This window comes from Tachysurus vachellii, chromosome 7 (assembly GCF_030014155.1).
Source record: "Tachysurus vachellii isolate PV-2020 chromosome 7, HZAU_Pvac_v1, whole genome shotgun sequence".
Classification (NCBI taxonomy): Eukaryota; Metazoa; Chordata; class Actinopteri; order Siluriformes; family Bagridae; genus Tachysurus; species Tachysurus vachellii.
Window position 1 is genome coordinate 6,964,803 of NC_083466.1, and position 16,501 is coordinate 6,981,303.

The 16,501-nt window shown below is 39.9% G+C and overlaps 1 protein-coding gene across 3 annotated transcripts in view; it reads right to left on the bottom strand.

Moving 5' to 3' along the window:
• The window catches only part of astn1 (astrotactin 1), a 244,587-nt gene that overhangs the window by 160,589 nt on the left and 67,497 nt on the right, over window positions 1-16,501 (bottom strand). For 2 of the 3 annotated variants that reach the window (XM_060873957.1, XM_060873955.1), the window contains exons 3-4: window positions 14,137-14,530; window positions 9,543-9,689 (exon numbers count right to left, since the gene is read on the bottom strand). In XM_060873957.1, the coding sequence (XP_060729940.1) occupies window positions 9,543-9,689; window positions 14,137-14,530 (541 nt within the window). The remainder of the gene's footprint in view (window positions 1-9,542; window positions 9,690-14,136; window positions 14,531-16,501) is intronic. The other variant, XM_060873956.1, reaches the window with a different exon arrangement.

Genomic DNA, 16,501 nt, shown 5'->3' on the forward strand with positions numbered 1-16,501 from the left:
TAACTCCTGAACTAAAGGGTGTTATTACACAAATAATGTGTTTTTTTATTGTAGTAATGTAGAGAGGCAGCTACAACCCAATTTTCCTCAATATCAGCTTTCCTCCACGGTGGACAAAATACACAAGTCTCTATGTGCAGACGGCTGAGAGACAGATTCCAAGGGACCGTCTGCAAAGTGCAAAACCCAAAAAGCGAATACTATAAAAACAGTCAATAACTTCACTGTAATACACTGTACTGTCACCAGCTCACACATCACTGTAATACACTGTACTGTCACCAGCTCACACATCACTGTAATACACTGTACTGTCACCAGCTCACACACATCACTGTAATACACTGTACTGTCACCAGCTCACACACATCACTGTAATACACTGTACTGTCACCAGCTCACACATCACTGTAATACACTGTACTGTCACCAGCTCACACACATCACTGTAATACACTGTACTGTCACCAGCTCACACATCACTGTAATACACTGTACTGTCACCAGCTCACACACATCACTGTAATACACTGTACTGTCACCAGCTCACACATCACTGTAATACACTGTACTGTCACCAGCTCACACATCACTGTAATACACTGTACTGTCACCAGCTCACACACATCACTGTAATACACTGTACTGTCACCAGCTCACACATCACTGTAATACACTGTACTGTCACCAGCTCACACATCACTGTAATACACTGTACTGTCACCAGCTCACACACATCACTGTAATACACTGTACTGTCACCAGCTCACACATCACTGTAATACACTGTACTGTCACCAGCTCACACACATCACTGTAATACACTGTACTGTCACCAGCTCACACATCACTGTAATACACTGTACTGTCACCAGCTCACACATCACTGTAATACACTGTACTGTCACCAGCTCACACACATCACTGTAATACACTGTACTGTCACCAGCTCACACACATCACTGTAATACACTGTACTGTCACCAGCTCACACACCACTGTAATACACTGTACTGTCACCAGCTCACACACATCACTGTAATACACTGTACTGTCACCAGTTCACACACATCACTGTAATACACTGTACTGTCACCAGCTCACACATCACTGTAATACACTGTACTGTCACCAGCTCACACATCACTGTAATACACTGTACTGTCACCAGCTCACACATCACTGTAATACACTGTACTGTCACCAGCTCACACATCACTGTAATACACTGTACTGTCACCAGCTCACACATCACTGTAATACACTGTACTGTCACCAGCTCACACATCACTGTAATACACTGTACTGTCACCAGCTCACACATCACTGTAATACACTGTACTGTCACCAGCTCACACATCACTGTAATACACTGTACTGTCACCAGCTCACACATCACTGTAATACACTGTACTGTCACCAGCTCACACATCACTGTAATACACTGTACTGTCACCAGCTCACACATCACTGTAATACACTGTACTGTCACCAGCTCACACATCACTGTAATACACTGTACTGTCACCAGCTCACACATCACTGTAATACACTGTACTGTCACCAGCTCACACATCACTGTAATACACTGTACTGTCACCAGCTCACACATCACTGTAATACACTGTACTGTCACCAGCTCACACATCACTGTAATACACTGTACTGTCACCAGCTCACACATCACTGTAATACACTGTACTGTCACCAGCTCACACACATCACTGTAATACACTGTACTGTCACCAGCTCACACATCACTGTAATACACTGTACTGTCACCAGCTCACACACATCACTGTAATACACTGTACTGTCACCAGCTCACACATCACTGTAATACACTGTACTGTCACCAGCTCACACATCACTGTAATACACTGTACTGTCACCAGCTCACACACATCACTGTAATACACTGTACTGTCACCAGCTCACACATCACTGTAATACACTGTACTGTCACCAGCTCACACATCACTGTAATACACTGTACTGTCACCAGCTCACACATCACTGTAATACACTGTACTGTCACCAGCTCACACATCACTGTAATACACTGTACTGTCACCAGCTCACACACATCACTGTAATACACTGTACTGTCACCAGCTCACACATCACTGTAATACACTGTACTGTCACCAGCTCACACATCACTGTAATACACTGTACTGTCACCAGCTCACACACATCACTGTAATACACTGTACTGTCACCAGCTCACACATCACTGTAATACACTGTACTGTCACCAGCTCACACATCACTGTAATACACTGTACTGTCACCAGCTCACACACATCACTGTAATACACTGTACTGTCACCAGCTCACACATCACTGTAATACACTGTACTGTCACCAGCTCACACATCACTGTAATACACTGTACTGTCACCAGCTCACACATCACTGTAATACACTGTACTGTCACCAGCTCACACACATCACTGTAATACACTGTACTGTCACCAGCTCACACACATCACTGTAATACACTGTACTGTCACCAGCTCACACATCACTGTAATACACTGTACTGTCACCAGCTCACACATCACTGTAATACACTGTACTGTCACCAGCTCACACATCACTGTAATACACTGTACTGTCACCAGCTCACACACATCACTGTAATACACTGTACTGTCACCAGCTCACACATCACTGTAATACACTGTACTGTCACCAGCTCACACATCACTGTAATACACTGTACTGTCACCAGCTCACACATCACTGTAATACACTGTACTGTCACCAGCTCACACATCACTGTAATACACTGTACTGTCACCAGCTCACACATCACTGTAATACACTGTACTGTCACCAGCTCACACATCACTGTAATACACTGTACTGTCACCAGCTCACACATCACTGTAATACACTGTACTGTCACCAGCTCACACATCACTGTAATACACTGTACTGTCACCAGCTCACACATCACTGTAATACACTGTACTGTCACCAGCTCACACATCACTGTAATACACTGTACTGTCACCAGCTCACACATCACTGTAATACACTGTACTGTCACCAGCTCACACATCACTGTAATACACTGTACTGTCACCAGCTCACACATCACTGTAATACACTGTACTGTCACCAGCTCACACATCACTGTAATACACTGTACTGTCACCAGCTCACACATCACTGTAATACACTGTACTGTCACCAGCTCACACACATCACTGTAATACACTGTACTGTCACCAGCTCACACATCACTGTAATACACTGTACTGTCACCAGCTCACACATCACTGTAATACACTGTACTGTCACCAGCTCACACACATCACTGTAATACACTGTACTGTCACCAGCTCACACATCACTGTAATACACTGTACTGTCACCAGCTCACACATCACTGTAATACACTGTACTGTCACCAGCTCACACACATCACTGTAATACACTGTACTGTCACCAGCTCACACATCACTGTAATACACTGTACTGTCACCAGCTCACACACATCACTGTAATACACTGTACTGTCACCAGCTCACACATCACTGTAATACACTGTACTGTCACCAGCTCACACATCACTGTAATACACTGTACTGTCACCAGCTCACACATCACTGTAATACACTGTACTGTCACCAGCTCACACATCACTGTAATACACTGTACAGTTACCAGCTCACACATCACTGATGTCCTGATAGTTATACTACAACACTTACTTGGGGGAAATGTGTTTTTGTTTAATTTTTATGATTTTCCATAATATAAAAAAATCAATAACGACTATTATAGAAATTATATATTTCTCCATCTCACTCGTCTGTTTTTCTCCCATTCTCTGTCTCACTCGTCTGTTTTTCTCCCTTTGTCCGTCTCACTCGTCTGTTTCTCTCCCTTTCTCCGTCTCACTCGTCTGATTTTCTCCCATTCTCTGTCTCACTCGTCTGTTTTTCTCCCTTTCTCCGTCTCACTCGTCTGTTTTTCTCCCATTCTCTGTCTCACTCGTCTGTTTCTCTCCCATTCTCTGTCTCACTCGTCTGTTTTTCTCCCTTTGTCCGTCTCACTCGTCTGTTTCTCTCCCTTTGTCCGTCTCACTCGTCTGTTTCTCTCCCTTTGTCCGTCTCACTCGTCTGTTTCTCTCCCTTTCTCTGTCTCACTCGTCTGTTTCTCTCCCTTTCTCTGTCTCACTCATCTGTTTCTCTACCTTTGTTTTCTACATGTATCGCTATCTTTCTTCCACGTGTAACTTTACTCTAATTCTCTCTCACCTGTCTTGCACTGTTGAGTCGCAGGGTTTACTTCAGGAATACACAGACTTGATTGGCTGAGTGGTATCACGTGGGATGGTTTAACTCGCATGCAGTCTTTACGGTAAAGGTAATGGAAACGCACAGACCAATCAAGTCTGTGCATTCCTGAAGTAAACACTGCAAGACAGATGAGAGAGAATTAGAGTAAAGTTACACGTGAAGTAGAAAACAAAGTAGAAACAGGCAAGTGAGACGGAGAAAGGGAGAGAAAAAGACGAGTGAGACGGAGAAAGGGAGAGAAAAAGACGAGTGAGACGGAGAAAGGGAGAGAAAAAGACGAGTGAGACGGAGAAAGGGAGAGAAAAAGACGAGTGCAACGGAGACTGATTTCTGTTCACACGTCACACTTCACCAGAATGTCTCATATTATGAGGCATTGTGAAATACCATTATGAGACGACAAAATTTTTTTTGAGCAAACATATCCACTCAAATCTGAAGACAGCGTCCCTGAGACAGATGTCCCAGGTCTGAATGGAGTCAGAGCTGTTCTCATACACATGTGGAGGTGTATGAGAACGGCTCTGACTCCATTCAAGCCCAGGTTTAACCCTAACCCAAGCCAAGGTAGCGCTCAGTTCTGTCACTGAGATATAAAAAGGAAAGTTAAGCACTTGCTCTTATTTTGAAATGTAGCCTTACTTTTATTTATTTAATGAGAGAACATTATACATTCAATCATACATATGTTCAGTTCTATGTTACGTAACAATAAATATTGTCAAAAAGTTTTTGAATTGTACTGAATTTATTTGATTTGACAGTCAGTTATTGATTGCTTGCAGATGTTGATACAACTACTAGGCCACTTAAATATATATCACACTAACTAGCTAGACATTATGATCTTCCAGACCTTTGCTTCAAGAAATTTTCTCTTACTGGACCTCTTTAAATTTTAGTTGAATACCTCTGTTGTAGGGAGTCGAGGCTCGTGAAGGTGAATAATGCTTTTTCATCCAAGCCAGATGCATTTTATGTTATAAAAGAATTACTACAGGGTTGTGGGCAAACAAATCTCTGAAAGATAAAAGTAAAGACTTCTTTCTCTCATTGAAAGCAGCGGTCTGTCGTGTCTGATTTCACACTGCTGACAGGATCTACACAGCATATGCACCATGTACATGAAGTCTTATGAGCAAAACAAAAGGTGGAGACTTCAAAAGCACTTTTGCATGTCACTCTGGATAAAGGTGTTTGTCAAATGCTGTAAATGTAAATGTAAAATGTCAAAATAAAACTTTAAAGAAATAGTCACATCGTAGCTAGACCTTTAGACTTTCAACAGACGTTCTGTTCTCTATAATAGCTTTTATTAGCCAAAAGCTGAACAAGAGAGCTGTTGACTGACAGGTAAAGCAACATCGCAAAGTTTGGTTTTTACAGCATCATGTTTTGGGGGGCGTGAAAATCTTAAGTTGATGTCTGTACAAAAACAGACTGGTGTGCAACCACAAATCGTTTATTTAGTCTAAACTGAGAATCCTCATAAACTCTCACTGTTACAGTTCTAAACCTGACAGCATTATTCTTCAATGATGGAAGCAGATAGTCACAACGGTTGTCATAACACGTCACAAACGTCGCCCAAAAAGCCTGGAGAATACATCCAACTTTGTGTGCCATATGCATCAGATGTTCAGCCAATAGTTCATGTGGTGTGATGTCTGAAGCTGACGTTACAGATTACAGATGTTATTATGCTGTGCCTAGGTTTAAAGTTTGCCTAAGAAGTTCCTGCTTCCTGTTTTCCTCCTACCTGTTGTTTACTCTTTAGCAGTGCTCTTAGTTTGTATGTGGTATTTTATTGTATGTTTCTGTGTCCATTGCGAAGCGTTCGTTATGAGAATGTGCTCATGTCTAGGTTTTATTCCAGCTACTCTGATTCGAGTTCTCTACTTTACAGATTTGACCTCTCCCTGTGTTTTGGATTGAGGATTTCTTGTAGTGAAATTTCTTTATTACTCTCTCTGCCTTGGGCTCTTCTAAGGATCAACCATGTCAGGGATGAACATCAATAAAGAAACGTTGGACACATGCCCTACCGACTGATTCACATTTTGTACAGAAACCGTCTTTTCTCAAGCTACCAATACAGAATATGCTAGAGATGAAGCAGCAGTCTTTTGACAAACTAGGATTAATGAAGTCAATTATACAGGATTATACAGGATTATTAGTAGGTCCTTATACAGAATTATTGCTTATACAATAGCCTATGCAAACACAAGCTTCTCTGGCTGCACTGTAACAGAATATAACTCTTAGAAATGAACGTGTGTAGCTGAGGTTATACAACTTGGACAAGAAATATGTCTTAACACACGGTGTTAAGAAAGAAAAAAAAAAAGAAAAAAAAACACACCTGTTTCCTGATAATGGCAAATATCACAATATGTCTCTCTGGCACAGAGAAAAAGAATCAAATGACAAACAGGAATTATCTGAAACTCCAGAGTATGTGACACACACACACTTCCACAATTAAACAGGGGCCAAAAGGTGCAATGCTTCATGGACAGGAATAAAAGATGAGCTTGTTAAAATATTCAAAGCCCAGAATCGGTGCATCCGCAGCATGCTGATCTGCTGGTTCAGGTGCAGAAAGCAAGTCATTATAAGACCTCTAGAATCTGAATGTCATGATGTAAAGGCTGATGATCTAAAGCGTAATCATCTACAGTAGCAGCAATGCTGAGAAAATGCAGAGCTTATTCAGCGCTAAGTGAAGTGTGTACAGTGAGAAGAACACTTCTGTGCACATCAGTATTCAGAGCACAGACCTGCAGATTTCTCAGCAAACTCGACAGACTTTCCTGAAACCAAAACTGTGTCGTAGCCATTCTGACCTTTAACTTAAACACATTTTTCTTGTGTGATATCGGTTCCGTTCATAAAGACCTAATCACAGCGCCCTGTAAAGTCCACAAAAAGATCTGTACAAATATCCTCTAAACTGGAGACATATCCAAAGACCACGTTTTTTATGCTTAGACATGTTGACTTCAGAATAGCACTAACACTTAGTGTCACACTTACACTTCATTATTATTATTATTATTATTATTATTATTATTATTATTATTATTATTATTATTATTATTATTATTAAGTAAAGAGCAAATCAAAAGTGTGATAAAATAGTTTTTGATTCAGTTCAACCTTTATGAGCTCTTTTGCCAAAAAAAAAAATAATAAAAAAGAGAACGTTTCATGGCTTATCTACTCGAGTGCTATGGGTCCAGTGCTATTTTATAAACACATTATGCAGATACAAGGCATTTTATTCAAAGGAATAAAATTACGAAAGATTTGCAGCCATTAATGTAATCTTTCATCTGGGAATACTCAAGCAGAAATAGACAGATAAATAGATCAGACAGATAAATAGATCATACAGATAGATAGATAGATAGATAGATAGATAGATAGATAGATAGATAGATAGATAGATAGATAGACATACAGTATGTAAAAATAGATAGATAGATAGATAGATAGATAGATAGATAGATAGATAGATAGATAGATAGATAGATAGATAGATAGATAGATAGATAGATAGATAGATAGATAGATAGATACTGTAGATAGACAGACATATGTAAAAATAAATAGATAGACAGATACTGTAGATGGACAGACATACATAAAGATAGATAGATTGCTTTATTTACGTATTTTTTCTGTTTGTTCATTTAGCTGTTGGTTGTAATTGTGTTTTGTTTAGGTGGAAATGGTCTTTGTGGTCTCATAGCTGAGCTTCGTCCTGTTTTTACTGGTAAGCTGCAGGTCTAAATACATTCAGGCTTTGTTTGCTTAAGAAAAAATGGTTGACGGGGTTAATGTTATGGCTTATGTGTGTGTTTAGACGAGTCTTGTAGGACAACTCAGTAATGTGCAAGTGACCCGGAACATACAATACATACAGGATATTCTACATAAGCACTGTACTGGAAAATGCCCACATCTGCCATCAAACTTCATTTCATTACGTTCTTCACGTTTCCTATAAAAGTGAGCAGCTATTAACTGTGGAGCGTAGAGAGAGCAGGTTAGCTGCACTAGCCAGGAAACACACAGAAATACTTGTATGGTGAAAACAGTTTGTTCACTAAAGCAGATTATTTACTGATGCAGATAGCTGAGCTAAAAATAAAAAATAAAAACACAAAAGAAAGAAATTTGAAAAAAATAAAATAAAATAAAATAAAAAATGCACCAAACATGATTTGAGTAAATGTGAGGTTGCAGACCCAGACCTCGTCAGACAATTGGTAAAGACACATTTTTGTTCTGCTCCAGTCCTCAGCGGCTGACCTGTGTAATCAAGCTCTGCAGAAGTGTGATTACAGCTCTGGTATTGTACGAGAATAAAGACGGACAAATTCGGGGTCTTCGGGGGTTGTTTGGAATGTCTCAGGACTACATGGGGAAAAAAAATGTAGGAATATTGACAAGCTGAGGTCTTAAACTAGTGCACATCATACAATACAAGACTGGTGCAGCTTGATTGTAATTGTAAATACACACACACACGCACACACACACACACACACACACACACACACACACACACACACACACACACACACACACACACACACACACACACACACACACACGCACACATATACAGACATGCATGCACAGGAGAAAAAAAAGAAGAAAAAAAAAAGAAATAAAAAAACAACATTGGTCTATAATGTATGCAAATGAATTTGAAACAAAGGTTAATAAATTAAATTTTGATGATTAAAGCTGTGCATAGAATTCATCTTATATATAGAGACACCATATAGAAATAAATCAAAAGGAAATCCAAAGCTCGCTAGGAGGATTATGAGCGAAAACATCACACTTTCGAGGGCTTTGTCCCAAACACTAGGAGTCATGACTAGTTATTATGATTAGCCTCTGAGATGTTGCCTAGCTGAGGGAATGTGTGTTCTGTTGAGCATTGTTTATTAACCCTTCCTGCACACTATGTCAGGATTAGCGAGGTGTTGTATTCATTTATAGGAGAATAAATGATCGATCAGAATTTTTTTATCTTTCAAATGATTCTTTATGTATTGTTTCATACTGATGTATCTTTTCTTAATGTAATGCACAATTTTAGCATGCACTAGCATTTGGGATACACCCAAGAAGTGAGAATGGCAGCTGGGGGTGTCAGCGGGCATGTTTTTAAGCAGGCGTCTGCAGGCGAGGCTGACCACTCACCGCGCGTGTTGCTGGACAGACGCGTGCGCTGGTTGGTGGAGGTGTGTGGGAGGAGCGTGTTTTGCTGGTGATTGCTGTCAACGGTACTGGTTGCTATGATGTTATCCTTGTACTTGCTCATCAGGGACAGTTTTGTATTGTCATTCCCTGATGGCAAAGAGGTCAAAAGGTTAATGTTAGGCAAACACAGAGATAGAGAGAAAGGTTGATAGCACATAACACTGACCACTCTTGGCAAAAGGTCAATATCAGGCAGAAAATAGAAAGACACAATGAAGAGACAGATAGGTGGATAGCACATAACATCCAGCCGCAGGCAATGATGTTCACAAGACGAGCTCGTCTAACTTTCAATGAGCTCTTCTCACTAGTGACAGGTACTCTTTTGCTACGATGGTATTTTTTGTGAAGTAGGTCAGAGAAATTGTGTAGGAGTATCGTTCTTAAGAATAATGCTTAGACCACACTAGAAGATAATCAGGACTACTTTCACACTGATATGCCCATCCTGACCACTACTGTGGCCTTAAGCATTCATTTCCCCAGATTATTCTCTAGTATATAACGTGTAAAATCCAAACGTATCCTACCTGTTCTGCCAGGATCCCGGATTTCAAATTGTAATTGTAAAATTGTGTATTTATTTAGTCAGCAGTTAATTATTTAAACTGTAGAAGGGAATAATGGGACTGCAGTTGTTGCTTGTCAAAATGCAGTCTTGATGTTGTGTGTGAAAGGTTCATAACCACCAACAGTCAAGATGCACTGCAGAACATTCAGCTACATATAACTTAATCTGAAGTCATATTTTCTCATAAGAAACTCGTGACAATTTTGTGTCTCTCAGGATGAAGATAGCATTTAATTTTCCGCTTTCATGCTCATTTCTTCTCATGGAGTTTTTACATGCCAATGTCACCTCTGGCTTGCTCATTAGAGATAAATATTCATTTAAATTTTAAACAAATTTTAAAATTTTTGTTTAGAATTTTTATATTTCTTTAAAGCTGCTTTGGGACAATGTCCATTGTTAAAGCTGTGATGCAAATCAAATTGAAATAAAAGTAATTTTAAAAAAGTCACTAGAACTGCTTGGGACCGTGTAGCATTTGATTCTCTTATTTTTTCAAGCCAACAAAACAAAACAAAACAGTTAAACATTAAACATTAATCTGAACCCATCACAAATGACTTAGTAGATATGAGCTTCTATCATTCTGCATTCTGTAACAGTGCTATATGGGCATGTCTCCTGGTAATAAACAAGCACTACAACAAAGAAATCTGACACTGAAGAGCTTTTTGAACTACTCAAATTAGCATGGCAACATAAAATTACTCCTCTCAAGCACAGTCTACTGGGAGTATTCACAGCAGAACATAATTCCAGGCAAATATCAACATCATTTCACGCTCATTCGGTGCTGATGTCTCCGATGCTGTGCGTCCAACGAACCTGGATGACCTCTGGGTCACTAACTTGAATCAAGAGACTCTTTTTTTGCCTTTAATGATGTGTAACATGGGCCCTTTGGTGCTGCAGGGTCCCATAAGCAATACAATGGCTATCATGAATAATTTACTTAATATCTAACTACTTCCATCCACTTAAGCTTTATATGCCACAACATTTACTGGCAATTGTGGAGTGTTTTATTTATTTATTTTTTTAAGTAGAGCTATAACATATATCTAATGGTAGTACAATTTGTTGTACTAATAAACAGAGTGTTGTCCACTGTCTCTGCTCAGTTTGTGGGTTTTGATGGCCAGACAGTTGCTGAGCAGTAAAGAGACCACTGTAATATAGATCAGCTGACCGAGCAGCCATGTCTTAAGGTTACAGCTCAGTTTAAGCAGACTCTAAAAAATAATTGATTGAGCCTACCTTAAAATATATACCCTGAGGTTTTTGCTTGGATATTTAAAACTCATCCCAATTTAATAGTACTAATGTCAGAAGAAAATAACCAGATTGTGTTACTCAACAAAAGAAAGGCAAATGAAAGACCTAGGTCTATATCCAAGGCTTGAAGGAACAATAGCCCATTTTTTATTTCATCCTTGTACAATAACCTAAGCAGCACATGATCAAACCACAGCTTTCTGTATTGTATTATGGCTGAGAAAACCCATAGAAAAACAATTTAGTGGTCCTCTTGTCAATCATTTTATTCACTCTGCAATAGTGCTTCACTCCTGAATTCAGCAAGCACCCTGAATAGCCAGATAATTCTTCTGCACTAAAACCAGAAGTTTCCAACACAAACTGTTTTTACAGAATTCATTATCGAGTTATTGATGGTACCCACGGAAGGGTACGCAAAGGCAATCTGCATAAAGCTTTGAATTGCTTAAATGGCCAGCTTTGTGTAATGAATCAGGCAGGCCCCTTGTTTCCAATACAAGAAGGACAGACTGCCAGAAGCACTCATTTAAATTAAATCAAATATTTGATAAGCTGGATTTTCTGTGTTTATAGTGTAAGGAGCTTAATACAAAGGAAGAAAGAGAGCAAAGGCATATCGTGAGCATCTTCATAAGTCACTGAGTGTTACTAGTGTCATTTGGCTGTCATGCAGATGAATGTGCTTTAGAGTAATGTTACATTATAAAAACAAATTGTTTGTTAATTGCTTTATAATCAAACACTACGATCCCAGGAGGAGGATATTTGTGTACATGTGTGTAACTGGGAGGCAAGCTCAAGGAGTCGATATGGGGAAACCACAACCACCAGTCTAGTTCCGCTTGTCACCAAAATATGTCTTAAAATATTCTTCAAACATTGATGAAAAACACCAAAATTCCCAACACATCTGCTGGATACAATGTAAATCCCATATAAACACAAGAACCCCCTGTTTAACCATTAGAGCCAGACTTATGACTAAGGCCTAAAAATAAGTACTACGCCACTCGAGAGTTATTGGGAATACTTTAAGAATTTTCTCCTAACTGCCAGAAAAATGCTGGTGCAAGCTGTTTGTGGGACAACATTTTGTAACATGGGTTGTGCTGCATGCGGCACAAATTAATCTCACAGCTGCAAGTGCATACATTTAGTAAGAATTCAAGGCTATGCATCCCAAACCACAAAATACATGTGGTGTAATGACACGCTATTTAGTAAGCAGTGTGCAGTTTGGAGTGCACGTAAAAAAAATTAAATAAAAATGTTTAAGCTTCCATCAGCTGGTTAACGCTTAATGTTACTACCTGATCCAGCAGCATTGCCTGTGCACTGTGAACCTGCAATCATCAAGAGCTCAGCACCCACAAAATGAACTACTCACCCAACAATAGCTAGCTAATCTCTGCTTGAAGGTGAACAGTTGCCCTAATCTATTAATACGCTGCTTGCACAGATCCACAGATTAAATGTAGGGGCTTTCCCTGTGGCGCTGCACATCTTTTGGACTATGAGACTTAGCTTACCCACTGAGTCTAGCTAGCTTTTACAATACAGTGTAAAGAATCCAATTATTTTCCAGGCTAGTTCCTATTTGCCAATCTAAAAGGTTGGTAAGAAACGTATAATGTTAATACCACAGCTACAGCTCTCATATGATGATCTAAACACATAGATCAGGACAGAAGAGGGAGTGAATTGCTTACTCTTGCCCGATATAACTCATTTCCTACTGTTAGTTATTACCGGTTATCATGGGTTCTCGAGTTCAACAACTGGGATAGAAATATAAACCCAAACACGACAAGAAAAACAAATCTATCACGTACTAGCTTCCTACCGCATTAGAGAACAAATCAATCCTCTAACTGCACAACATGAGCAAAGCTCAAACTTTTTATTGAAACCTATTTTCCCAAGCAGTAAGCAACTGTAAGAAAAAATTCATCCAGGCAAAATCCTCTGACTTGCTACTTTCCATATCCTTTTTTTTAAAACTCCTTTTAGCTCACAAGAAAATTGCAAATTTCCCATCAATGTGAAAATAACCATCATCACATCAAATGCATTTTCGATCCATGAGCTGAAAAGTAAAGTATTCAGATGTCTCCTGTTTCACAAGAACTGTCATTTTCAGTATAAAACACTGTTTGAGTAGATATAAGGAGACTAAAAGGCTAGATAGTTAATAGGTTTCGCAATCGCACATAACCGAGAGAAGAACTGATATAGATCGCTGTACACAGAGGGTGTCTTTGAAAAGATGTTAATATATCTTGAAGTAACAGAAAAACCAGTGCTGCAGCTACTTAAACTGAGCTGTCATATAATCATGGCCATATTTTTTTTCGAACAGTATTTAACAAAATCATGGGTGTCATTTTTTTGTGAGAAGGATGTGATTTCATGAATTTCACCTGGTATCTTGTGTTCAGAGTAAACTGACGTCAGGTCAGTACAATAAATAAAACCTTTGCTTTGTGGCCTTTTAAAAGATAACAATGTAATAATAAATATGTACAAGCATAGATAACTGATCAGAAGAATGTTTATGCAGACTTTAAAAGGAGAAGGTTTTGCACAGGGTTTTCTAGCTCTTCCCAATAAGTTTTATGTATACAAACATTTTATAGGATTGAAATACAATAAACAGTAACATTGGGGTTTGAGCCTAGAACGCACCGGGGGTGAGATCCATGCTGGCCTTGTCATTACAGCCGTGAAGCGAATCGAGTGTGCGTGTCACCTGGCTGGCGTAGTCCTCACCGCCGTTCATGCACTCACGCTGCAGGTGCTGGCGCAGCTCACCAATGTCATACTCATAGCCATCGAGGATGGGCGTCTCACGGATACTGAGGGTGCCGCTGGCGTTGGCACCCTGGCACCGGGAGTTCCTCAAGCTCTCACGCGCTTGCCCACCCAGCAGCACAGATGGGATGTAGTGAATCTCGTTAGCTGCCTCAGCGCTCGCGCTCTTCTGAGGCTGAGGAACACGACGCCTCTTACACCAGCGCTTCCGTGTGTACAGGATCAGCACCAAGCACAAGATGGAAAGCAGCAGAGCAATCATCCCACCCTGCAAAAAGGGACAGAGAGATAGACCGGATAGCGACAGAAGGAGACGAAGATATAGACAGGGAGAGGGAGAGGCCATTGAGAGTGGGGAAAGAAAGTAGGAAAATGGCAGAGGTGAGTGAGAGGTAGTGTGTGGGAGTAGATATGAAAGAGTAGGAGAGAAATGGCAAGAGATAAAATTGGAGGAGTGAGCGAAAGAAGATGTGAGGCAAAAGGACAGGGAGAAGAGAAAGTGAGAAAAAGGGAGACAGAGGGACAGGGAATGGAAGAAAAAAGAGGAAAAATTCAAAATGAGTAGGTAGGAGGTACAGCAGGTAGGATGAGGAGTGAGAAGAGTGACATGAAGACAGAGCAGAGGAGAGAGACGGAAGGGATGAATTAACGAGAGTACAGAACAAAGCCAGGAGAAAAAAACAAAACAAACAAAAACGATAACAATGACAATAGAAGCAACACAAAATAGAAAACGAGAGTGAGTTAGACAGTGCAATGAAGGGGAGAGAGAAAGAGAGAAAATGAGAGATCAGAAAGAGTGAGAAGAATAAGAAAAACAAAGTAAGTAAGTGAGAAATGCTAAGCTTAGGAAAAGCTGACAGGCGAATAAAACACCTAAATAATTCCATAATCTGATATCCAGTGGCACTTTAGATAGGGAAAGGCAGGAATTAGGGACGCCATGTTGGAAATGACTTAGACCCTAATTCAAACAATGGCAGATAGCTGAGCCTAAAGAGAAGCCCGTTAATCTTGGTTCCACTGAGCTTGAACTGTATGCTCAATTTGCATAAGTTGTTTGCATACTTACCTGGTCAAGGGCGATAATGAATGGCACTTTAATGAAGGTCACTCATGTTGCATTTGCATGCACATGGTAAAAAATCTTGTAACTACCATAATTTATTTTGTTTTGTTTAAAATTCCTTAATGCTTTCAAAGTCATTAAGCTAGTTTCCTGTTTGTGCACGATACAAAGTTAAGTACATAAACGATTACGCACTGGCGAGAGAGAACGTGGGGAGAATGAATGGTTCGTGGGGGGACTCAAGAAAAAAGACGAGTAATGCACATTTTTTCATCACCATACCTGAAACTATAAGATAAAAGTCCTCCAATTAGCTAAAAAAAACATATTGATGAAAACACATATTTTTGTGACTATGTGTAGCTAACGTTCATTGTGTGCGCTTGAGAACCACCAGTAAAATCAGGCCACTCACCTCAGACCTCAGCACTTAGGTGCACAATTTACATTCCAACAATATACCATGCAAGTCATTTTGCTAGCTAGAAAGACACCATGCTATCTGTCAGGACTCCGCCCGGACTCTGGCCATGTGCCTTTTTGTTTGTTTTTCTGTCACATGTCTGCCCTGCCTTCGTCTGCTCCTACCGGTCTGCACACCTGTCCCTCATGTGTCTTGATTGTTAGAAGTATTAAGTTAGTCCGCGTTGCCTGGTGTGGCGCGGAATCTACTGTTGTTTTGTCTTGTTGTTAGTTTGTGTTATGTTTTGTGTCTTTTGGTTATTAAACCCCGTTTGTGTTTTGTCTATCCTGCATCTGGGTCCCTTTTATCCTGCGTCCGCGTCCATTAAACTATCTTTCTGTCCAGCTTTACTTGGATGGAACTATTCCCTCCTGGAGATATGTGGGTGGTTTATTACATTTCCACATGTCAACAGCATATTGATCTTGAGTTACATTCATGAGGCATAATTTTTTTTCTTCCTAACACGCGCAGTATAACTGTCTGAAGCATTGCTGCTGTCAGCTACTGAATATAGATTCATCTAAACACAAACGTGCATTGACAGGATCAACAACTCATCACGTAGTCGTGCCTTATACTGCATGCGATGTGCTCACCTTAACCTTATGAGTTATCCACAACTGGTATACAAGAATCTTGTTAATAATATATTGCTGTTGTTTTTTTGTTCTGCAGGAGCATGTATGACTGGGTCATAAACACGT